The following is a 24,661-nucleotide window of genomic DNA, read 5'->3' as shown; positions in this document are numbered from 1 at the left end:
GAATAATGGTAACTATTTTCTGCTTTAAGTAGAAAAGGAAAAGTGGAGTTGCCTATAGAAGGAACCATGCAGCTGGAAAAGTGAAAAGTGCATCAGAGGGCCATCATCTCTAAGGTTGAGTTTACACTGCAATGAGTTTGTGAAATGGATAGTGCCAGCAGATGTGCCGTCACCTTTCACAGCCCAAACCCTTTGTTCACAGATCATCCGTTGTGTCAGTTTCATTGCACATGCCACTGTGACGGGCAAAACAGACAACGGACAAAATGGACATGACAGCACATATCTGAATGCTGCTTATATCTGAATGCTTAACCACTTAAGTACCAGTGGTCTCTGCCCCCTTAAGGACCAGAGACCGCTGGTACAATAACGATGGAATCCTGACGAATCGCCGTGCATACCCGCTGCAATTGCCATCACCGCCAAACGCGAGGATCCTGAGGACATCCACTCTGTCGTCTCTAACACAGCAGAGTCATGTGAGCCAGTCAGGAGCCGCTTTCATTGGCTCCTGACCGTGTCTATCAATGTAAGCCAATGGAAGCAGCTTACATTGATAGACAGGGCCAGGAGCCAATGAAATCGGCTCCTGACCGGCTCACATGGCTCTGCCATCATAGAGACAGGCAGAGCCATGTGAGCTCCGGCGAGAGACGACGGGTTTGAGCGGCGCAATCGGCGAGGAGCGACGGAAATGCCGGATGTGCACTGTGGTGGTGATTGAAATCTACGTCCTGTCAGCCAGGAGCCCACCAAAACAGGGCGTAGACTTCAATCACTGCAGTCTTAAGTAGTTCATATAGGATTTGTTGACATGTAAGTTGTGGTCTAATCTGCTAATTGATCCATTTTAGGCTCTAGTGGGAACCTAGTCTAACTTGCTTACTTTTTTATTTCATGTACAATTATGGCTTCAATTCACAAGGCATTACTGCATGTTTCTCAAGCAGAAACAAATGGTTATATTGAATATTTTGTGGAATCTCAATTCACTAAGGCTGTGATTGCATGAAAACTGAAAGAACAGACTACTGACTTGTGAGGAAAATACAGTACCTCATAAATGTCAATTCACATACAAGGGAGCATGCAGTAAAACAAGTGAGATGTTCAGTATTTTATCTCCAGCCATTAAGAAAGTTATAGAAGGGAGGAAACGGAGCAAAAAAAAAAAAAAAAAAAGATGAACTTTAATCAAAGACTAGTTAGGAAAATAAGAAAGTAAATAATAAAAAAAAAACTTTTCCCTAAACTCACAATATTATTATGTAAAAATTAAAAAGTCAATAACAAATGAATGGTTTTAAGCTTGTACAAATTTTACGTTAAGTATATGCAGCTTAGACCGTATAATAAAAAAATGCTATTTATATCACAGTTTTCATACATTTTCCATGTACTGCAATAATCCAGCAAATACCGAATACTACAGGAATCCTTATAATACCAAACTAAATACCGCATGAGGTAAAAACCTTAGTGAATTACCAAACTATTATAATGTGTGTGTGAGAAAATCAAAGTGATTTCGGAAAAGAGTCCTTTTATTTTTTACCGAACGTGTCTTAGTGAATTGAAGCCTATTCTCAGAGGAGTGGACTATACCGGACCAGCCCTGAATGTTCCTGGGAAGCAGTTTAGAAAATATAAACAATTAATTTGTATTTATTCTGTCATTTGGTTTTTGTAAGTTAAATCTGGAAGTTCTACCAGGACTACAAAAAACAAAACAAAACAAAAAAACAGTGACAAAGCACAGAAAGAGAAATAGTCACATGTACACACCTGATATGCTACAATCCTTGGAAAACAACCATACAAAATAATGCCTGCTTTTAAGGACAAGTCTTTTCAATTGCATAGGCGGATTAGAGGTATACAGATCAAACAGAAGTTGCTGTGGTTAATTTCTCATTTTGTGTTTCGCCATCGGACATGTTACAGTAGTCATGTTTTATACAACAACTCATAAGTAAACAGAAGAGCCAATTCAAAGGGAAAAAAAAGGTGGCCGTCAGTGACAACCATTCATAAACTTGGCTGCTATGGGCAACACCATAAAGACTAGTGTACAAGGGCTTTTGATATCAAACTGTATTTCAAACTTATCACACGAGGTGCAACTGATCGCAAGCCAAATTGAAACAGAGTAAAAATGTACTTCAAAAGCCTATGTACTCTATTCCTCAATCCTATCTCTTTTAGAACCAGCCCTAGAGCCCCTTAGTCACTTGGTTGTAGCCTATCCACCTCATTTGGTGAACTATGTGTAGCGCGAGACTGATTTATAAAAACAAATCTTCAGGCACACAAGTATGACTCCATCTGCTTTCCAAAAATGCTAGATCCTTATTATACAGAGAGATAGTTACAGGAATAATGTGGTATAAGTCAGCACACAAATAAGATCACCAGGGAGTCCTCTGCAGAGCAGGACAGCTGTTGACAGTTTTTAAAAGGCACTAGAGATATGAGTCAATTAGTGGAATCCCCTGCGGGTAACTGACTGCTCACAAACTATCAAAAACAATGGAGTCTATTAATAACAGGTTTAGTGGGTATCATGTCAATCTGCAGTCAGTACGGCGTAGAGACATGTTGTGAAGTTTTGAAATGTGACCACTTGCTGCTGTTCAGTGTGTTCTACAGGGAATCAAAACAACTTGGCAGCTCTTGGTAGTTTTGTGAGACAAGCTTCCTTCTGGAATCTTTATTCCTGTAAATGTGAAATCAGTTTAATGTGGAATTAAATCCTGAAAAATATATATAAAAAAAAAAGTTTTTCCCCATTGCTCCAAATCCCTTTCCACATGTTGAGGTCATATTTTCCAGTTGCAGATTTAGCACGCATATAGTTTTGTCTTAGGACTATAAAACATGACAGCCCTTGTAGTAGACATTTAACAATTGGCTACCATTTATATACGTACAGTGACAAGTTCATTTAGTATGCCATAGCAACTGCATAGGGTAACTAACATCAATTGCTTAGTGACAAGTGTCAGGGACATGTCAGAGCTGCAAAGTCTCCTGAGTGCCATGGCCTTTACTGTTGTCTTGAGCGAGAATACCTGCAGCAATTCACATTCACTTTAGCTCTGGTTAGAATTTGTTTCTTTACAGCCATTTATTTCAACTCTCTAACATGCCTCAATTTATATATTTTTAAAAATAATATATTTAAGATAAATTGTACTATTAGTCAAATGTCAATGGAACTAGATTTTCCCATTATAGATACTTCTGAAAATTAGACGATGTAAAGGTTAAGCATAATTATTAAGAGTACTAATACCATCTGCACCTAAAATGGTCCCATCATCATCTCTAAAATGGCCTCCTGTTCTGTCTGCTGTCACCTAAGTGCTTCCACAGGTCATGGAGGCTTACTGCCCACATGGCTGATGTGATCTTTTTACTTATGATACCAATCTTCGAGGACAAATTGATTTTTTTTTTAGCTGCAGACAGTAGAATACTTTTCCATTCAATATGGGAGAGGTCATCCACAACTGCAGCCTCCTATCTCCTCCAGCTTTGAAAAAGGGTATATGTTGAAGCTATAACAACCTCACCATATGCTATGATCACAAGGGTGGGATGAGGGCTTCTGAACAATAGTAACAATTTTTTGTGTACACAAGGCTTGCCCTCATACTTTCACTTACATCAATCATTTGCCTTAACCATGTGGAGATTGGAGATAGGCCAGTTGAGATTCTGAATATCAGCTTAATTTGGGTAAACAGTCAAGTCTATTTCCACCACCTTTACCTAAAATAGACTCCAGCCATGCCATGACATAACGAAGTGGAGTGAAATTTCTTCATCAGTTTTATGAATAGATCAGTGATGTAACCAAGCTCTGCCCTCCTCCCAAAATGAAAAAAAACACTTCTCAGTTGCTGTATGACTGATTTACTAGTTGAAAAAATATGGCTTCTATATGACAAAATATAGAATTCCATTACTAATGTATACTAAGGTAAACTGGACATCCTGCAAATCTGAATGATCCTTGCAACAAGTAGTCTTTCTCCCAGGGGTGTAGCAATAGGGGTTGCAGAGGTTCGGACCGCACTGGGGCCGTGTAAGGCCTTCCCTCAACCGCAGTATTGGCTCTTTATTGGTCTTGTAATTATCACTTCTAAAGATGCTTTAACCTCTTGAGGACCATGGTGGTAAACCCCCCTAGTGACCAGCCTAATTTTACATTAATTGGCCACTGCAGCTTTAAGGCCAAGCTGCAGGGCCGTATACCTCTGCACACAAGTTATCCCCCCCCCCCTTTTCTCCCCACCAACAGAGCTCTCTGTTGGTGAGGTCTGATCGCCCCCCCTGTGTTTATTTTATTTTTTATAAATATTTGTTTGTTTGTTTTTTTAATATTTTTTGACATTTTCTTTTTTTTTTTTTTCTAAATCCCCTCCCTCCCCACAGCCGGCCAATCACGGCGATCGGCTGTCATAGGCTTCTGCCTATGAGAGCCGATCGCTCTCTTGTCCCCCATGGGGACAGCCGTGTCACACGGCTGACCCCAGTGCAGCGCTGCGGTTTCGCCGTGTAACAGTCTCCCGAGCGGCAATCGCCGCTCTGAGACTGAAGGCGGAGCTCAGCTCCGCCCACCAAGCGGGAGATGCGCGCGCACCGTGCGCGCGATCTCCCGTAAACTGCTGCCCCAGGACTTTCCGCCAATTGGCGTTAGCTGGTCCTGGGGCTGCCGCCGCGGCCACGCCTACTGGCGTGACGCGGGCGGCAAGCGGTTAAATAGTAATCATTAACAAACTGTTCCCCATCCCCTGCTTGCACCTCTGACACATTGTTATGTATAGAGTGCTTGGGGGACCCAATGTAAAACTTGCACTGGGGCCCACAGCTCCTTAGCTATGCCACTGCTTTTCCTGGATACAAAAGTACACAGATGGCCATCAGATTAGAGAAAGCCTCACTAGTAAGATGGACATGTTGCACTGTGGACCTATATGCTCTATTACTAGTGGCGGATTAGTAATAGCACATGCAAGATGGAAATGGATGGAGTGGAAATATTTGTTTGGTCAAATTTACTTTGGCTGTCTATCAACTTTAGACAAATTACTGTGGTAATAGACCTGTAGCTATTGATGACATCTATATCAATGAGTTATGACAATAGCTGTGCATATAACTTGTGAAAAGTAATTGCTTTGCTCCCCCCTCCTCCTGACTACTTCTTGCTTTATTTCTAAAGGGCTCCACTAAGCAGGATTTGCACTGCAGCAGTAAAAGTACTGTGTGATCCTGTTTTCTGCTGCTGTGTGACAGGCAATTAATAGCTTTCAGTGACCGTTCCAATGAGGCTGTATTACCAAGCTAGCTAATTAGTCTCTGTCGCTTTGTCCGCCTGAGATATCTGGAGAGCTTTTGTTTTTACTAAGTACTTAATATCCACTGTGATGAGGCAAGAGCCGACATTTTTATTAAATAACAAGACATTTCATAAGGATAGGAAAAAACGACTGATATGTTTGCCAGTAATATGTGTGATTTTGTTAAGTTGGCAACAGGAACAGCTTCATAGATTTACTACACAAAAAAATATTTTGCAGGAACATATTCTGGTGAGAACTACGATTTGGGAAATTATGCAACCACATCCAAATGTTCCATAAATCAAACAAATAACAGATTTTTCTGTCTCCCACTTGAAAATATTACACCTTCTGTTTATGAATTAGACTGGTGTATACACAGAGATGATAAATGACAAGGCAAGCCTCCAAAATTAGATGCAATTTACCCCTCCCAACCAAGTGGTCTGTTATTGCGTGCTTGCTTTGCTGATCAGCTTCACCCTCTTCTCTGCTCTTAAAGGGACTCCGAGCAGTGCAGAAACTATGGAAAGATGCACATCATTTTAAAGCTCTCTTTCTCCTCTTTCCAATGATATATAAACCGCCACCCTACGCCTTTTAGTTTTCGCTATTTTCGCGATTGAAATTGCCGCGGCCGCGATTTCGATCGCAAAAATAGAGAAAACTAAAAGGCGTAGGGCAACGATTTAGGTGTCGTCAGAAAGAGGAGAAAGAGAGCTTTAAAATGATATCCATCAAGCCATAGTTATATTGTATTACACAGGGCGACTTTTTGTCAAAGTCAGCAGCTGCATTCAGCAAAATGGAGCTGCTGACACTGGGGAAAGTGTCGCCCTGTGTAATACAATATAACTATGGCTTGATGGATATCATTTTAAAGCTCTCTTTCTCCTCTTTCTGACGACACATAAATCGTTGCCCTACACCTTTTAGTTTTCTCTATTTTCGCGATCGAAATCGCGGCCGCGGCAATTTCAATCGCGAAAATAGCGAAAACTAAAAGACGTAGGGTGGTGGTTTATATATCATTGGAAAGAGGAGAAAGAGCGCTTTAAAATGATATGCATCTTTCCATAGTTTCTGCACTGCTCGGAGTCCCTTTAAAGAGACCATCCTAAAGACCAGGAAGTGAAAGTGGTTTTTGGGGTGTAGCTATTTGTGCTCTGTTTTTCCTGTTAGCCAGTACTTTAAGGTTTCAGGCCTAACAGAAATAAAATTCTAAGAAATCAAGAAAATGTAACTTGAGCTATTCAATTATGTACATTGTTACAATCATAGCCCATTCTAAATCATAAGAAGTTCTTTTTCATAAAAATTATACATAAAAATATATATACACAAACAGAATTTGAGTATGGATTTAAGAATTCTTAAAGGGACACTTTGCTGTAAATTTTTACATTTAAAAAAACAGCTTTCTTTAAGAATATTGATTTTATATGACTTAGCCAGAGTTTGCTTGTTGTAAAAATCTTAACTCCCCTCCAATTTACATTCCTAACTTGATCCTAGGTGCTAGCTTCTTTACTGCTGGCAAGGTGTATAATGCTCATCTTCAGGCTATTATACTTTCCAAATCAGACATCTTGAAGTTATATGTAGTTCAAGCATCCTGATCTTCTCAGACTTTCTTTTTCTGCATACTTGCTTTGTGTGTGACTCAGAAGGTATGCTAAGCAGAAAACTGTTAACACAATCAGGCAACTTGTATTTTCAGGACGAGGCCAGCAGTGGCTATTCTATGTATCTCTCAAGACAGATCTAGTTATATCCTGTTCATTTCATTCTATATGATAATACCATTGTGGTACCACACTAGGGATGTTACTAAGACAGGTGTGGAGCTGGTTAGGATGATTCCAGAAGCTGCTAGTTATGGGAGATAATCCACTTTCCAAAGAGTTTACATAAGTAATGTCTTACCATTATCTAGTTTTGGTCTACCCTGAGACTGCCAGTACCTTAATCCCCATCTCCTTTTAGGGGTAAAACCAGATGACTTGTTATCTAGACATTCCTCTACTTTTTTTGTTTATAAAGATGTACGATAACTTTTTTGGGGGGCTCACTATTCATAAATTATTTTTAAAGTACATTTGACTTGTAAGGCCTCTGAAGACGTAGTGGTAGCCACGAAACTTGTGCCAAGCAAGCACTTACAAGGTCTGTGAAACTTATTTTTATTTTTTATGTACAAAGCTGCCTTCTGAATTTGAACATACAAGTCTACAATATACAGTAAATGGTCTTTTCTGTGACAGAAGACCTTTGATCAGTGCATCACCAAGGGCGATTCGCCCACTCACTAAGTGAGTTTGGTTGTTTTGGCGATATCTTAATTGTATAGACTAGTAACGGCTTTTACAACTGATTGTCGGTCTCGGTACATAATAAACAAGGAACTATAAGTACAATTTATCATGACCTTTCTCATATCTGTTTATGTGTTTTATCGAGTTGTTGAAGGAGGTCAGATAGCTGTAAATAGAAATGATTGAGCTTGTGATTCACATTTACATTTTATATACAGCATTTAGCATTACAATTACTACTTTCTTCTTTGGAACCTCATTTCCTGAGTCATGGATTGGAGCCAATTTGGACCACCTGCCCCTCCTATTTTCCTGTGTCGCCATTAGACTATAACCCTGATGCTGTCATCACTACTTTATGTTGTTTAGTGCAATGTGCCAGCTGTCAAGAGAAACTGTCCCACTCTGCAGAAGCTGCCATCTTGGCTGGCAAAGTGTGTCGGCACAAAATAGCACAACATGATGCCAAAACATAGGAGAATAAAGATTTTAGTGCAATAGTGAGCTGCACTATAACCGCTGTAAATGAAAAATGTTCTGTAAACACATTACACATCAAATGTAATCCTAACAGTAAATCACCCTGCAATAAAAATATGTCACTGGTGGCATTTACTCTGCATACAAAACAAAGATTACTGTATAATAAACATAATAGTGCAAATCAGGGTACTGCTACTGTAGTATGAACTTTTTTTTTCATACATCATGCTGGTGGATTATTTCACCTTTCTCTTCAACAAATACATATACCTGCCTAAACACTTACGTAGAAAATAGATATTCTAGTGGATACTTGAATTAGTCTCACCAGTAACATGTCACTGCCCAGGTAATCAGATGTATTCAAGACAGCAGACTGAAAAGTATATCTGCAGGATATACAACCTTCCAAGGAAAACTCACAGAAAGGCATATACTAATGTGCTATTTTCAGTGGACACATCTGCATTTTCTATGACATTTTGTGTTTTCCATTACCCTGATTGGCACTACTGCAGCTTGACAGACAGGTTGACCTATTATCCCTACTCATCTTTCCTCTTGGTTATGGTTATGGTGAATGGTGGCAAGGTCAAAGGCATAGCTTGTGTCTTGTTCCTTTCCAACTGTGCTATCAGCACAGACTGGCACGCTAAAGTCAGTCACTGAGGACAGCGCCAGGCAGCTCATTCGTTAATGTGTGCCAACGTTCTATTTTCTTGTCTTTGTTTTTCAGGCAGTCAAACCAGTGTTTAAGACGCTCTCCTTTAGCATTGATTCCCAATACAACTCCACCTATTGGCAGAAGAAAAACACTTTTATTCTCTCTTTCATATTATGGCAGGTTAAACTTATACATAAAAAATATATACATCAGCTGTTAAAGCACAGCTATACCAATTCACATAAAGATACAGTGATGTGGAACGTATTTGCCTCATTTGTGATTTAATCACTTTTTGCCTCCTATTTAAAACACTTTGTTGCTTCTTATTGACAAACAAATCCTATAGTGGGTGGTGGCTTAGTGTGGATGGTGCAGTTGTAGGTGGTGGCAGAGTCTGGGCGGTGGCTTAGTGTGGATGGTGCAGTGGTGGGTGGTGGCAGAGTCTAAGCGGTGGCTTAGTGTGGATGGTGCAGTTGTGGGTGGTGGCATAGTCTGAGCGGTGGCTTAGTGTGGATGGTGCAGTTGTAGGTGGTGGCATAGTCTGGGCGGTGGCTTAGTGTGGATGATGCAGTTGTGGGTGGTGGCATAGTCTGAGCGGTGCCTTAGTGTGGATGGTGCAGTTGTAGGTGGTGGCATAGTCTGGGCGGTGGCTTAGTGTGGATGGTGCAGTTGTAGGTGGTGGCATAGTCTGGGCGGTGGCTTAGTGTGGATGGTGCAGTTGTAGGTGGTGGCATAGTTTGAGCAGTGGCTTAGTGTGGATGGTGCAGTTGTAGGTAGTGGCATAGTCTGGGCGGTGGCTTAGTGTGGATGACGCAGTTGTAGGTGGTGGCATAGTTTGAGCAGTGGCTTAGTGTGGATGGTGCAGTTGTAGGTGGTGGCATAGTCTGAGCGGTGCCTTAGTGTGGATGGTGCAGTTGTAGGTGGTGGCATAGTCTGGGCGGTGGCTTAGTGTGGATGACGCAGTTGTAGGTGGTGGCATAGTTTGAGCAGTGGCTTAGTGTGGATGGTGCAGTTGTAGGTGGTGGCATAGTCTGGGTGGTGGCTTAGTGTGGATGACGCAGTTGTAGGTGGTGGCATAGTCTGAGCGGTGGCTTAGTGCGATGGTTGTGGTGTGTTTGCGCAGCTACAGGTGCATCCGTGCATACATAAAGGACCACTTTAATGAAAAATTGTTAACCTGGAACACATACATATAAAAAGTACATTTCTCCCAGAGTAAAATGAGCTATACATTATTTTTCTACTATGTTACTGTAACTTAAACACTAGTTAGTAAAAATCCAACAGATCTAATAGGTTTTGGACTAGTCCATCTCCTCGTAGGAGATCCTCAGTGTTTCCTCTATTTCCTTTTCTTTACAAAAGCAATACATAGGATCTATACTAAGATGCCGGATGGCCTTCCTACTCCTTTGCATGTTATTTTGGCAGCTGAATTGAGCAACTCCTGTTCAGTAAGTGCTTTTGAAAAAATAGGAAACCCTGAGGATCTCCCATGAGGAGATGGACTAGTCTAAAACCTTTCAGATTTGTTACATTTTTACTGTCGACTGTAAGTAACAGTGACAGAGGAACAGTAATTTATTGGTGATTTTAGTCTGGAGTAAATGCACATTTTATATGTAAGCATAAACATGTATTTTAAATATTAAAACTTTTTCATGATAGTGGTCCTTTAACCAATTTTCACCTGTCAGCGCTCCTTGAATTAATTTGCCTATAAAACGTTATGACTACTTATCACAACGAAACAATCTAGATCTTGTTTTTTTGCCACCAATTAGGCTTTCATTGGGGGGTACATTTTTCTAAGAATTATTTTATTCTAACTGCATTTTAACAGGAAAAATAAGAAAAAAACATGAACAAATTCATTACTTCTCAGTTTTCAGGCATTATAGTTTTAAAATAATACATGCTACCATAATTAAAACCCACACATTTTATTTTCCCATTTGTCCCGGTTATTGCAACATTTAAAATATTTCCCTAGTACAATATAAGTCACCAGTATTGTATTTGGAAAAAGTGCATTTTTTCAATCTTGCGTCCGTCACCATTTACAAGTCCATAGTTTTAAAATCAACAATAATATACCCTCTTAACATACATATTAAAAAATTCAGTCCCTAAGGTAACTATTTATGTAAAAAAAATTTTATTGTTTTTTTTTTAATACATAAAAATTGGGTAATTATGGTATAGTGTCGAAGGTAATGTGTTAATTTAAAATGTATTTGTGGGTCTTTTTTTAAATGGAATGTGTGTAGGTGTAATTTTACTATTTGTCCATAAGATGTCCTCGTGCATTACTTCCTATTGCATCTCTATTGTACGCTAAATAGGAAGTAATGCGTACATGGGTTCCGTCGGAAGTAAACAACATCTCTTTGATGCCGGCATTTATTTATACGGGGACAGAGATTAATTTCTTAACTACCAATCCACGGTAGTTGGCGTTCAGTCCTGTGGGCGTGTTTTGCAGGAGATCACTTGCGCATCTCAGTTTGAATGATGGAGCTCCGATCGCCACTAGGAGACTGTTAGACGGCGAAAAACACCATCTATTTACTGCGTACAGCGCTGCGATCTTTGGGCTGAAGCCTATGACAGCCAATCGCACTGATTGGCTGGTGGGGGGAGGAAGCGAGAGATTAAAAAAAAAAGCCATATTTATAAAAAAAAAAGAAATAATTATGTATAAAAAAAAACATCCTGGGAGCGATCATAGCCCACCAACAGAAAGAAAAGTGTGTGTGTGTGTGTGGGGGGGTCACTTGTGTGCGGAGTTGTGCGGCTCTATAGTGAGCCCTTAAAGCTGCAGTGGCCTTAATTTTAAAAAATAGCCTGGTCACTAGGGGGGGTTTAAGACCGTGGTCCTTAAGTGGTTAATGAATGGGATCTGAGGGAGGGCTAAGTGAGTAGGAGTGTGCGGCAGGAAGGGATACAGCAGCTATGTCCCTGCAAGAAGAAGAGGGAATTTTCAGGGACGTAGTTACTCGTCCTGGGGGAAAGGAAGTGGTTAAAGCAAGTCTGAAGCGTTAAAAAAAACAAAAAAAAACTAAACAAATCCTTAAAGGGATACTATCGATTGAAACGACTTTTTTTTTAATACTCTATATTAGTGTACACATTACCACTAGTGCTAGGGGCACTTTATTTATTCACCCAGGTCTCTCTCTCACTATCCCTGCTTAAAAATTCATTTCTCACACAGCTCATAGTAGTTTGGGTCACCCTGAGCTGCTTGGTTACTCTGTCACACAGCTCACAAATATATTTCATTGTGTCACTCACAGCATGCAGCAGACATGAGGAGAAATAGGCTGATCTGAGGTGGTAACAGGTAACTAAATGAGCTGGAATATTGCTGGAATATAACTAGCTATACCACGAGTCTGTGTTTACACTCAGACTGGCTGTCTGCTTGAGGTGATTCTCTCCAGGCTGCATCCACTTTACAAGCTGCTGAGAGGGGCAGACCACTGTCTACAATTAGCATTATTAGTATCTTTATCAGTCAAGAGAAGCAAAGATAATAAACACACATTGCTAGAATCTTTAACCCCTTACCACCATATCAATAAGATTATTTCAGCAAGGTGATAATTAAACTATAAACTGAGGAGTTGATAGCAACTCCCCTGTGCAGAGACATGGTCTAGCCCTCTGGGAGCTCAGTATTAGATACATTTGTATCCAACACTGACGCCAAAACTGACGGATGATTTTACAGCTGAGAGGAACAGCTGTGTGAGGAACCAAATTGCTCCTAGTACTTGTCCTAATGTGTGCTACAACATACAGCATTTCAAAATAAATGCATACATCGATAGTATTCCTTAAAGTATGGAAAGGGAAGGCTCGGGGTGGTATAGAGCCTTCCTGTTCTCCTCACGTTGTCCTCGTTCCCCCGTAGGCTGCTCCGTTTGAATCTTCCGCCACGGCAGACTCTTGGGAAGCACTCGGGCTCCAACGGCACTGTACTGCGACCCGGGCAATTGCGTGAGTGAGGGTGCTTGTACGTCTGCTGTATGGAGCGGCCCGTGTTTGGAAGACCGAGTGCCTCCAAAGACTCCCAAAGCCAGCCCAACGCAGAATAGAGCAGTCAACAACCCACGGGTTGTAAACTGCTTTATGGGGGTGCCAGTGAGGGAACTCTAAGACCGGGAAGGCTCAATAGGACCCAGAGCCTTCCTTCTCCTCCTCTATCTGTTTTTTTTCCCTTCAGACTCTTTAAGTATGCACGGTCACACTTGTGGGCAACAGCTTAGTGTGGGTGGTTGCTTAGTGTGGCAGTGGCTTAGTATGGGTGGTGCAGCTGTGGGCTGTAGATCAGTGTGGTTGACTGTTTAGTGCCCCGTGTGATTTTTTTTTTTTTGAGAATCGGGGTGAGGGTGGGGTGTTCCGGGTTTAGTAGAACACAAAGATGGCCTCAGCGAACACTATACACAGTATAAACAAACACTTGGGAGCACCCTCCAAGCTCTGAATATAAATATGGTATTTGACTTTTCTGGCAACTTGAGAAAGGCCACTTTGGGCCGAAACAGCGGGCTGTCGCTGCCTTGTCGATTTTTATGGAATAAAGATTTGAAGAGCTTATAAATACAACCTTCTGTGTGGTGCCGATCCTTTCAGGAAGTTTTTCGAACACTATACACAGTCTTTGAATGTTCACTTGACATATTAAATTCACTAAAACACACATCATCCATGTGAAAATTGCTGCCTAAACTTTACATCTTGTTATTTCACCTTAACCAGGAACAACTGCGATCACAGTATTCCAGTAAGTCAGTCTTTGGTATCACTATAACGACATTTTGCCCTTCCCTCTTTTCTACAGCAGTGTTTCTCAGCATTCACCTCTTTATAAGTGTCAGCAGCACTGACCAAGAATGCACTGGTAAAGGCAACATCACTTCAGGTACCCCTTTGACGTATGTAGATTTGTTATGAATATTCCATAATTGACATGACTGCTTTTCACATATTCAATTATGCATTTAATAAAATACAAATATGTATTCAGATTAGTTGGCATATAATTATTTAATCTCAAAATGGACTATAATAAATTGGCTGTTATTGTGTACTCCTGAGACCAACACTTGTAACCCTGTGGGGTGTATGTACTGTGTGTTGAGAACCTAAGCCATACAGAATTGTTTTAATTTAGCCACATCAGAGGGTATTCATCTATAAACGGTCATTCTAAAATTACAATTTTGTGCTTGTTCTGTCTTACATGAGTAAAGTTGCTCTTGTGTTTTCTTATTGGCACAACGCAAATACGCTCGAGCTTCAAATTATGAACTGACGACCAGAAGAGGGGGATAAACAAGATATAATTAATTTCAACTTGCATTCATGCAAGATGTAAGCAGCTAGAAAGTGGACCAAAGTCGACAGGGAGTCACCGTATTTTGATTGGTTCAGTTTTATTCTGTATATATTTTACATGAAATTTAAATGCAATTCTTTGACCAAGGCTGCTCTCATGGTAATTTTGCCTGGATGATCTTTCATGGGCAGATTTACCACTGTTATGTTTTCTTCATTTGGGGATGCTGCATCAAGCTCAAGCAGTGTTCCACTGGAGTTCCCAGTTTTAGAGCCTGTTTGCAATCCTTTCCATATACATTTCTTTCTTCTGGAATTTATTTTGGTTGAGATGTGGTCTACAGGTTGTTGAGATATTTTAGGGAACTTTACATTGCTGCCAAGGTTCTATTAAAGTTAATTTTTTTTTTATAAAACTATTAGTAATCCATCTGGAATGTCTAATTTAATATTTTAATTAGGATCATAGGATGATTAAATAGCTGTGGAAACATTTAATTTTTTCATGGATGATATGAGTATTGTCTTTTTTTATTCTAGATAAAATTAGCATTCAAAAACTGTGCAACACCAACACATTACAAACACACAATCAAAATCAGTAAAAGTGACAAAATCAGTAGCAGCTTCTAATTAGCCCCCACTCTGTTCTCAAAATCACAAATGTGAGCTGGCATCTCACTATAACAATCTTTAATATGTCCTAATATGTCTGCTAGAAATCACAAACCGTTTTCTGAGCCCTTTCACCACTTAATGCAATAAACACATTAACATATTACATATTCACATCCAAAACTGATTTTGTGTGTCTGTGTACTAATACAATACAGAGTCGAAATCTTTGAAAGCTTAAAAAAAATGAACAGAAAGTAGCACTCACCTATAAAATCATTTGATTTCCCAATATCATAATCCCACACTGTGACTTCTAAAGTTTTTTTTGCAAGGTCGCTGTGTTTTATCTCATAACAAAATTCCTGCAAAGGTAAATCATTTTAGTAGGCACAGAGATTGAGAACTACAGAGACACAGGCAAATGAAAATAATGCTTTGTAGTTGTTTTTAAGGTATCATTGCTTGTCACTAGAAATTGAATCTTTTTGCCTACTGCATTCAATAGTGCTAGATAGTTAGATGTTTTATTTATAAGTTTTGCTAGCACTGCTCTAAAGTTCTATTTACGTAGGTCTAACTCAGAGCAGTTCCTTCAGCAGTACGTTTTTAACTCTATTCAACCTTAAGTGTAGCTACAAACAGGGCCGGTTATAGACAGGCACATATGAGTGGGCAGTCAAAAATGGGTAGGGGGCATCATGAACAGGGAAATTTGCGCGCCGCGTCGAAAACATGGGCGTGGTCATGACGGCATGTGGGCGGGGCTAACTAATGTAGTTATACCAGCTAATGAAGTTACATAAAAAAAAAGTAAATGCACATAATGACAGACAGCTTTTTCCCCAGTAAATGCACGTAATGACAGACAGCGTTCCCCCAATAAATGCATGTAATGAGAGATGGAGTTTCACCAGTAAACGCATGTAATGGCAGACAGCCTTTCACCAGTAAATGCATGTAATGAGAGACAGTGTTTCACCAGTAAATGCACATAATGACAGACAGTGTTTCCCCAGTAAATGCATGTAATGAGAGACAGCCTTTAACCATAAATGCACGTAATGACAGACAGCGTTTACCCAGAAAATGCACGTAATGAGAGTATTTCACCACTAAATGCACATAAGAGACAGCGTTTCACCACTAAATGCATGTAATGACAGACAGCCTTTCACCAGTAAATGCACATAAGGACAGACAGGTGTATATGTCCCCAGTATTAGTAGCCAGGTGTATATGTGCCCAGTATATGTAGCCAGGTGTATATGTGCCCAGTATATGTAGCCAGGTGTATATGTGCCCAGTATATGTAGCCAGGTGTATATGTGCCCAGTATATGTAGCCAGGTGTATATGTGCCCAGTATATGTAGCCAGGTGTATATGTGCCCAGTATATGTAGCCAGGTGTATATGTCCCCAGCATATGTAGCCAGGTGTTTAGGTGTCCCCAGCATATGTAGCCAGGTGTATATGTGCCCAGTATATATAGCCAGGTGTGCATGTACCCAGCATATGTAGCCAGGTGTTTAGGTGTCCCCAGCATATGTAGCCAGGTGTATATGTCCCCAGTATATGTTGCCAGGTGTTTAGGTGTCCCCAGCATATGTAGCCAGGTGTATATGTCCCCAGCATATGTAGCCAGGTGTTTAGGTGTCCCCACCATATGTAGCCAGGTGTATATGTCCCCAGTATATGTAGCCAGGTGTCTATGTCGCCAGGTCTATAGGTGTCCCCAGTAGATGTAGTCAGGACTTACCATGTGATGTCCCCAGTATAGCCAGGTGTATAGATGTCCCCAACCCCAGGTGGGGTGGCAGGGGAGTATGAGAGAGAAGAGGGAGCGATGGGAAAAGCGATGGGGAAGGGGGGCCGTCTCCCCCCTCTTCCCTCACCTTAGGGCTCCCCCTCTCTCTCGCTTTTCCCTCTAAATATCACGGCTGGCAGCAGCGGTAGAACACTTTCTCGCTTCCCAGTGCGGGAGAGCGAGAGATCTGTGCGCCGCTGCCACTACTCTGGTCTAGTCTAGACCAGAGTAGCGGTGCACCGATCTCTCGCTCTCCCGCGCTGGGAAGCAAGGAAGTGTTCTACAGCTGCTGCCAGCCGTGATATCTAGAGGGGAAAGCGAGAGAGAGTGGGAGCCCCAAGGTGAGGGAAGGGGGGGAGATGGCCCCCCTTCCCCGCTGTGCCCACAGCTTCCTCTTCTCTCTCTGCTTTTCTCTCCCCTGCCACCCCTGTTTGAGGTGGCAGAGTAATTATTTAAGGGGCGATGCCCCCTCTTACCCCTCGCTAGAGCTAGCCCTGGCTACAAATCTCGGAACACCCCAGAAAAACGTTGATAGGGCCCCTCCAATATTCACAGCCCCTTCCCTTGCCTCCCTTTGGTGACTTTCGTGGTCTGGGGGTCCATCTTACAAGTGTGGCAATCACTAGCTTCCCACCCATAAAACAATTGTAACCACAAAAATACTTGATCAATCAGCTGTCAGCTCCACTCTGAACTCGGACACTGGATGATCTGTTGTTGCTGTATAAGAACTATTAGGGACTCACACAGGATACACCCCTGGCCTGGCAAGATCTGCTTGTTATCTAGCTGAGTTACCACTGGACTGGAAATGACCCAAGTCTCCACATCACAGGCTGCTGCCTTCTAATGTCAAAGGTGACCCTGTGTTTTTTGAAACATCACATATATGTGTTAAACCAGTCCATTAACAATGTGAGCTAACAGAGGAGGAGATGGCTCCAAGAGCTAACATATGACTCTAGGATCTATAAGCAAAATCATTATAAGGAAATCGATAATATGCACAGGGGGATATGTAGGATACTGCCACTTATGTGATTTATATGGTATCTAACTTGGGAGGAGATTATACTTGAAAACCCCAACCCACCTGTCCAAACATTTTGTATATGCTGGCATGTGACTAGGGAGGTGAATATACTACACACACACACACACACACACACACACACACACACACACACACACACACACACACACACACACACACACACACACACACACACACACACACACACACACACACACCTGACCATGCCTTTATATTATGCTAGAATTGGACTAGGGAGTTGGCTGATGGTGTAATGGTTAAGGGCTCTGCCTCTGACACAGGAGACCAGGGTTCGAATCTCGGCTCTGCCTGTTCAGTAAGCCAGCACTAATTCAGTAGGAGACCTTTGGCAAGTCTCCCTTACACTGCTACTGCCAATAGAGCGCGCCCTAGTGGCTGCTGCTCTGCTCTGGCGCTTTGAGTCCACAAGGAGAAAAGCGCAATATAAATGTTATTTGTCTTGTCTTGTTTGTCTTTTGTCAATATCCTAGAACACACACCTCTCTGAGTATTTACGTTAGACGAAAATATGGCCTTATTTTTTCCACAATGCTCCTGGACAGACCTTGAAATGTAGACTAATTCATCTGAATTGGAATCCAGGGAGCTTTTTATTAATAATACTTTGCATTAGCAAATAAATATGGTTTGCATATACTGTGATATACAAGCAATTTATATATGCTGTATGTATGTGATCTGTGCACTTTGCTGCAAAATACCTAGAACGCCTAGAAGAACATTCCATCTCTGTTGCCCCATTGTTGAAAATAATTAACTTTATAAGATCCAAATTCCTTAAGAATAGGTTACATAAAGCGTACACACGCTGGGAAAAAAGAACATAATTGTCACAATTAGTCCATACATAGCATGAGGATACAGCCATGATGGCATTTAATGATCAACAATAGATGGATTCCAAGTTGTTGAAAACAAGGCTAATTAAGACATGGGATTAAACGTAATCTTTCTAAAGATCTGGCTTGTCAACATCAAACCAACTAATTCTGAATTAGGTAATGCCTTGAATGGCTAATTGAGTTTCACTGCAAGTTTACACGAGGCGACATGCAGGGCCAGATTACCGACCAGGCAACAAAAGCAGTCGCTTGGGGCCCCCATTCAGAGTCAAAGGGGCCCCATCAGCACATAAACCAGCCCTCGCCATCCTGTCAGCGGTGGCTGGATGGTATAATGGTTAAAGGGACTCTGAGCAGTGCAGTAACTATGGAAAGATGCATATCATTTTAAAGCTCCCTTTCTCCTCTCTCCAATGATATATAAACCGCCGCCCTACGCCTTTTAGTTTTCGCTATTTTCGCGATCGAAATCGCGGCCACTGCAAAACTAAAAGGCGTAGGGTGGCAGTTTATCTATCATTGGAAAGAGGAGAAAGAGAGCTTCAAAATGATATGCATCTTTCCATAGTTACATTGTATTACACAGGATGACTTTTCTCTAAAATCGGCAGCTCTATTCAGCACAATGCAAAGAAATATAAGGAACCCAGGGGGATATAATTACAAACATCATGCTGGTAGGTGTGAGGATGAAATTAATTAGTTGTGGGTATGCTTAAAGGCATACCCACAGGCACTGCTCGGAGTCCCTTTAAGGGCTCTGCCTCTGACACAGGAGACCAGGGTTCGAATCTCGGCTCTGCCTGTTCAGTAAGCCAGCACCTATTCAGTAGGATACCTTAGGCAAATCTCTCTAACACTGCTCCTGCCTATAGGGCGCCTCCTAGTGGCTGCAGCTCTGGCGCTTTGAGTCCGCAAGGAGAAAAGTGCGATATGTTATTTGTCTTGTTTCGTCAAATGATGCCGTGCGCTGCTGATTGTCTTCAGAGCCAGCTCCTGCTACTGTGCACTCTGCCACTGCCCACTCCTCCCTCCCTTCCCACAGAGAACCACAGCTGCAGCAAGAATGATAGCAGCAGATGGCAAACGCTCACTTACCTATCCATGATCCAAGCGATAGAGATCCCGTCATCTGAAACCCATCTGTCTCTTCTACAGTGCAGCCGCTCGCTCTGAACTTCCTGATTCTCAGATCAGACAGGAAGTAGGTAATAGTAATAGTAGTAGTAACAGAGTGGCAGCACTCTAGAGGAGACAGATGGGCTCCGGATGACGGGACCTCTATTGCTTGGATCGCAATAAGTGAATGTGAGTCATCTGGTGCTGTCATTCTCCCCCGCTGCGGCTGCCTTCTCTGATGGACTATCGTATTCACTGGGATGGAGGCTGCATGGCGGCTGTGTAGTTTGGGAGGAAATCGGTTGTTCTGTGGTGGGGGTGGTTATGTAATTCTGTCTGGGGAACGGCTTCCGGTTTGGCGGTGTCCAGAGCTTTCTGCTATTGCCAGGCTGGAGATGCAGGGGAAAGTGCTGCTGCTGTGATATCTGGCACCCTCTTTACAGGGGTGCCCCAGCCCCTGAGTGCAAATATCCCAGCCATTCATCTCTCACTCTGCATTTTGCCACTGCTATTCCCTGCATTGTGCACCCACAGAGGAAAGCGGGCAGTTGCTCATAGCAACCATAGCTCGGCTGCCCTGTAATCTTCAACTAAGTCTTTTTAAGCAAGTTGTGAGAAGCTAGTATTCTGTTGGCAATTGCTAGTAAACACTGTCCCTCCTTATTTCATCTTAGCCTGACCCTAATGGGTACAATTCTTACTGAGGTAATGACATATCTACATGACACCTGCAGGAGGGGAAACCACACAGCTATTTGTGTGCTTTATGGGAATCTTCTAGAACATAACTGTTATGCTGGGAATACACCATGAGTTTTTTTGGCAGATTTACTGGCCAAACGATTTTCCGATCGATTTCCATTCACTTCTATGAGAAACTTGATCAGAAAAACGATTGAGATCAATCAGATTGGACTTGTCGGAAATTATCTTTCGAGCTATCTGCCAAAAAAACTCATTGTGTATTCCCAGCATTAGTTCCATTAAGAACGGAATGGATGGTTATTTTAACACCTGGGCACTGCTGATTAGGTTAACAATGGAGGTAAATAACATCACAATAATTTGGCAGGTGCTATGAACAACAACATATTTTTCTGAATATAATTGCAATGGTGTGCAGCTGCATGCTGCAGTGAGCTACAGTGGAAGATAACAATAGTGGACAATAGAGGTTTTCCACCATATCCAATTGCTAAGAACCAGTCTGTTGCCATTGGGAAATTCTTATAATTACACTGGTAAGGCACTCAAACTAATCACGAATTAATGTTAAAGGTGCGTACACACGCACTACAAAAGGCAACGACGGGTCCGCCGGACCCTCCCGCTGGGCGGTCTTTTAGCCGACCGCAGCGAGTGTGTACGCGCTGTCGGCGGACTGATAAGGCTGTTTCTGAACGATCCGCTCAGCAGATTGTTCAGAAACAGCCTTATCAGTCCGTCGACAGCGCGTACACACTCTCTACTGTCGGCTAAAAGACTGCCCAGCGGGAGGGTCCGGCGGACACGTCGATGCCTTTTGTATGGCAAAAATCCATATTCCTATCATGGCTGCTTTACATTAAAGGAACTCGGATCTGAAATATTAAAAAAGATTTTATACATACCTGGGGCTTCCTCCAGTCCCATCAGCTCAGATCGCTCCCATGCTGCTGCCCGCAGCTTCGGGATCCAGGTCATGTCAGTGATGGCAGTCGCGGCCAGCTGGAGAGATACACAAACAGCGCACTTCTCTTATGTTAGACTGGCTCTGACTGACGGAAGTGTGGGGACCCGGTTCCCAAAGCTGCGGACAGTGGAGGATGTCAACGTGGGAGCGATCGGAGCAGATGGGGCTGGAGGAAGCCCCAGGTATGTATAAAATATTTTTAATATTTCAGCTCTGGTACACTTTAAGCCATTTTAGATCAGATATGCAGAACAGGCTTGCATGACTCTAAATTTCAACCTGGCCTCTTATCATATGTATCTTTCAGACTGGTGCTTATAGTGGAATTATAAGGAACTCAATCTCTGTGCTAAAAAAAAAATGCAACAGAATGATAACCTTTAGGGCTTATTCACACTAGTCAGTGAGTTAAAATGCGTGCAAATGCATGAATAAAAAAAACTGATGAATGGGTGTGAATGGGTTTGTGGGTTGCTGTGCATTTTCATGAGTTTCACTGCATTGTCAAAGCACTGTGAAGTGACATAGAGAGAAAGGAAACCACCTGATTCAGCTGAGTATATCTGCATAATCACTGACTTGAAAATCACATAGCATGTATTTCCATATTCCATTTAAAATTAAGGTCTATCGACTTAAAACTTGCTGCAACTCACTCAGTGTGAATGTGCCCTTATGGAAAAAAAATTCATTACAATTTTGGAAATCCATAAAAAAAAGCTGAAGTTTGACTTGGTTTCATGTTTGCAGAGAGCATTGAAGGGGTTAAGCCTTAAGGCAGCCATACACTGGTCGATTGCCACCAGATCGACCAGCAGATAGATCCTTCTGTGATCTAATCTGATCAAAGAGGGATCTATTGGCTGCCTACACTGCAAACAGATTTTGAATCTATTTCACTATGAAATCGATTCAAAATCTGTGGAGCTGCCGCTGCCCCCAGCATACATTACCTGACCCGGCCGGTGCGAGTCCCCCGCTCTCCGCTGTCTCTTCTCTGCTCTGGGCATCAGCTTCACTTCCTGTCAGGGGAAGTTTAAACAGTAGAGGGCACGCTACTGTTTAAACTGCCCCGACAGGAAGTAAATGAAGCCAGCCGGAGCCCAGTGCAGAGAAGGGACTGCGGGGACATGCGCCGACAGAACAGCTAATGTATTGCCGTTAGCGTCAGTCGTCGGACATTTGAACGCCGCTATCGCCGCACTCCCGACCCGCCGGCGATCGAGCAAAATTTTTCGCCCAAACAGATTGACAGGATCTATTGACTTCAGACGGAAATCGGTCGATCGGTCAGCATTTGCGCATCGATTTCACAGCAGATTCGATCACAGTGATCGAATCTGCTGTCTATCGGTGGGAAATCGAGTAAGTGTATGGGCACCTTTAGTCTTTACTGAATGGAGAGTTGCAGAGGCAGAGCTCTCCTGCAGTCAATTCACAGTTGCTGATAAGAGCTGTGAATAAGGACACTTTGATCTGCCTAAACAAACACTGAACACAGAGAAGTGCATTTCTTCAGCAACTACACATGTAATTAAAACTTTACACTGCTGTGCAAGAGTTCAGGTCCACTTTGAGTGTTTTTTGTCCAAATGTGTTACATATTTAGCTACCCAGCATTCAGGCTAAATGACTAGACGTTATAGACTGCGTTGCATTCCATATTGCTTGTTCTCTTCAATAAAGCCGCAGGATAACGAAGCAAGACAATAAAGCAAATCCTAGCAGTGTTTGATTCTACCTTTCTCTGATGGATTGGAGAAAAGCTAAACTAACCATGTAACAATTCAGGTCATTATCCAGTCACATCCAAGGTTATCGGTATGCCAGTAAAGCTGCTTCTGGAAGTATGAGATGTTCATGCTTATACCTCTGTGAGTAACCAACACATTCTCTCTGCATGACCTGCCAACTGTCAAAATGTCATTTGGAGCCAGGTACTGGACTTGGTTAAATAGAATGCGTACCAGGGGAGTACTGAAAATGATTGTGATGACACTGAAGACAGCTGGCTGGCTGCAGCAGTTATGTGAAAATCAAACAGCTCTGCTTCTGAGCAGACTTTCTATGCGACATGGTTTAAGGTTAATGAGAAGCTTAGATTCCTAAATAAACACTAAACAGAGAGATTTTCACCTTACATATACCCAGTCACATAAAATGGGTCTCCAGACTTGGATATTTTCATGAAGTTGGCTGGGTTGCTGAATCAGATACAGGAAGAGTAAGGCTTTGTTCACATCTAAAATCGAAATCACTGACGCCAATGATTTTCAATTTTTTTGCACATTTTTTTCTCCTCCTGGCGCTTACTTGCACGCCTCAATTTTGTGTAAAGAAAACCTAGGCTACCCGCCTTGACAAAGGGGACCCTGAGTGGCCCCGAAACGATTGTCGGCCTATGCAGGTCAGACTGTGTATCTATATACATGTGATGGGACAATAAAACTACGGTGATTGCTCCGATAAATCTGTGTGCGGACTCCTTCATGACGTCAATTTTGTGTAAAGCGCTTTTCAAAGCAAGTCAGGAAGTGAACTCTTTGACCCAGAAATGAATAAATACAATGTATTTATTCATCAAAGCGTGTACGCAATCGCACAGATGTGAACTCTCTCATAGGGAATCAATGCACACGCGCTTCCAGGGCGATTTAGCAAATCGCCAACGCTTAAAAAATAGCAAAAACGCCCTAGTTGTGAACAAGCCCTAAAAGTTTTTTTTGTTTTTGTTTTTTTTACAAATCTTGAAAAATTGTGGAAAAAAAAGTGAAATCGTCCCTGTGTTATACATTATAGCTGAGAGTAGCATTCTTCATTTGCAGACCCCAACTTCTTATTTTCAGAGATGAGTCCATTATACTAACAAAGCCTGGTTGTTTCTGGTAAATTTTGACCCTGCTATTAAGAAAACCCCAGGCAAATGCAACTTCTTTACTAGCAGCTTGATTTACTAGAAGCTTAAAGAGACTCCGTAACAAAAATTTCAGCAGTATTTCTCCTATCCTACAAGTTCCTAAGGCTGTTCCATTGTGCTCTGGCTTACTGCAGCACTTTCTACTTGCACCATCTCTGTAATAAATCAACTTATCTTTCCCCTGTCGGATTTGTCAGCTGTGTCTGGAAGGCTGCCAACTCTTTAGTAATGTGAACAAGTTAACTCCTTCCAAGCCCCGCCAGTGCTCCTGTGATGACCATTCCTCACAGACATGTCCCTTGCTCTCACTGTCAGCTTGTCTGCTATCTGTGAGGTTGATAAACACAGACTGATAAACTGAACAAAGAATAGCTGGCTGAGGAGGAATCTGCCTGTCAGGCTGACACCAGTGCAGAGCCAAGACACAGCTTGTCATGCTTCATTGACAC

General features: G+C 42.0%; 1 protein-coding gene and 1 long non-coding RNA gene across 4 annotated transcripts in view; one reads left to right on the top strand and one right to left on the bottom strand.

Moving 5' to 3' along the window:
* Window positions 1–24,661, top strand: part of LOC137546320 (uncharacterized) — a 93,928-nt gene that overhangs the window by 27,339 nt on the left and 41,928 nt on the right. The window lies entirely within an intron of this gene.
* DOC2B (double C2 domain beta) overlaps window positions 6,478–24,661 on the bottom strand; it is a 704,601-nt gene continuing 686,417 nt past the window's right edge. For all 3 annotated transcript variants that reach the window (XM_068268615.1, XM_068268616.1, XM_068268617.1), the window contains 2 exons: window positions 15,049–15,145; window positions 6,478–8,947 (listed from right to left, as the gene is read on the bottom strand). In XM_068268615.1, the coding sequence (XP_068124716.1) occupies window positions 8,811–8,947; window positions 15,049–15,145 (234 nt within the window). In that variant the 3' untranslated portion in view covers window positions 6,478–8,810. The remainder of the gene's footprint in view (window positions 8,948–15,048; window positions 15,146–24,661) is intronic.

Source organism: Hyperolius riggenbachi, chromosome 2 (genome assembly GCF_040937935.1).
Source record: "Hyperolius riggenbachi isolate aHypRig1 chromosome 2, aHypRig1.pri, whole genome shotgun sequence".
NCBI classification, from domain to species: domain Eukaryota; kingdom Metazoa; phylum Chordata; class Amphibia; order Anura; family Hyperoliidae; genus Hyperolius; species Hyperolius riggenbachi.
The sequence above is the reverse complement of the archived record's forward strand: the minus strand, read 5'-3'. Positions and strand labels throughout refer to the sequence as shown.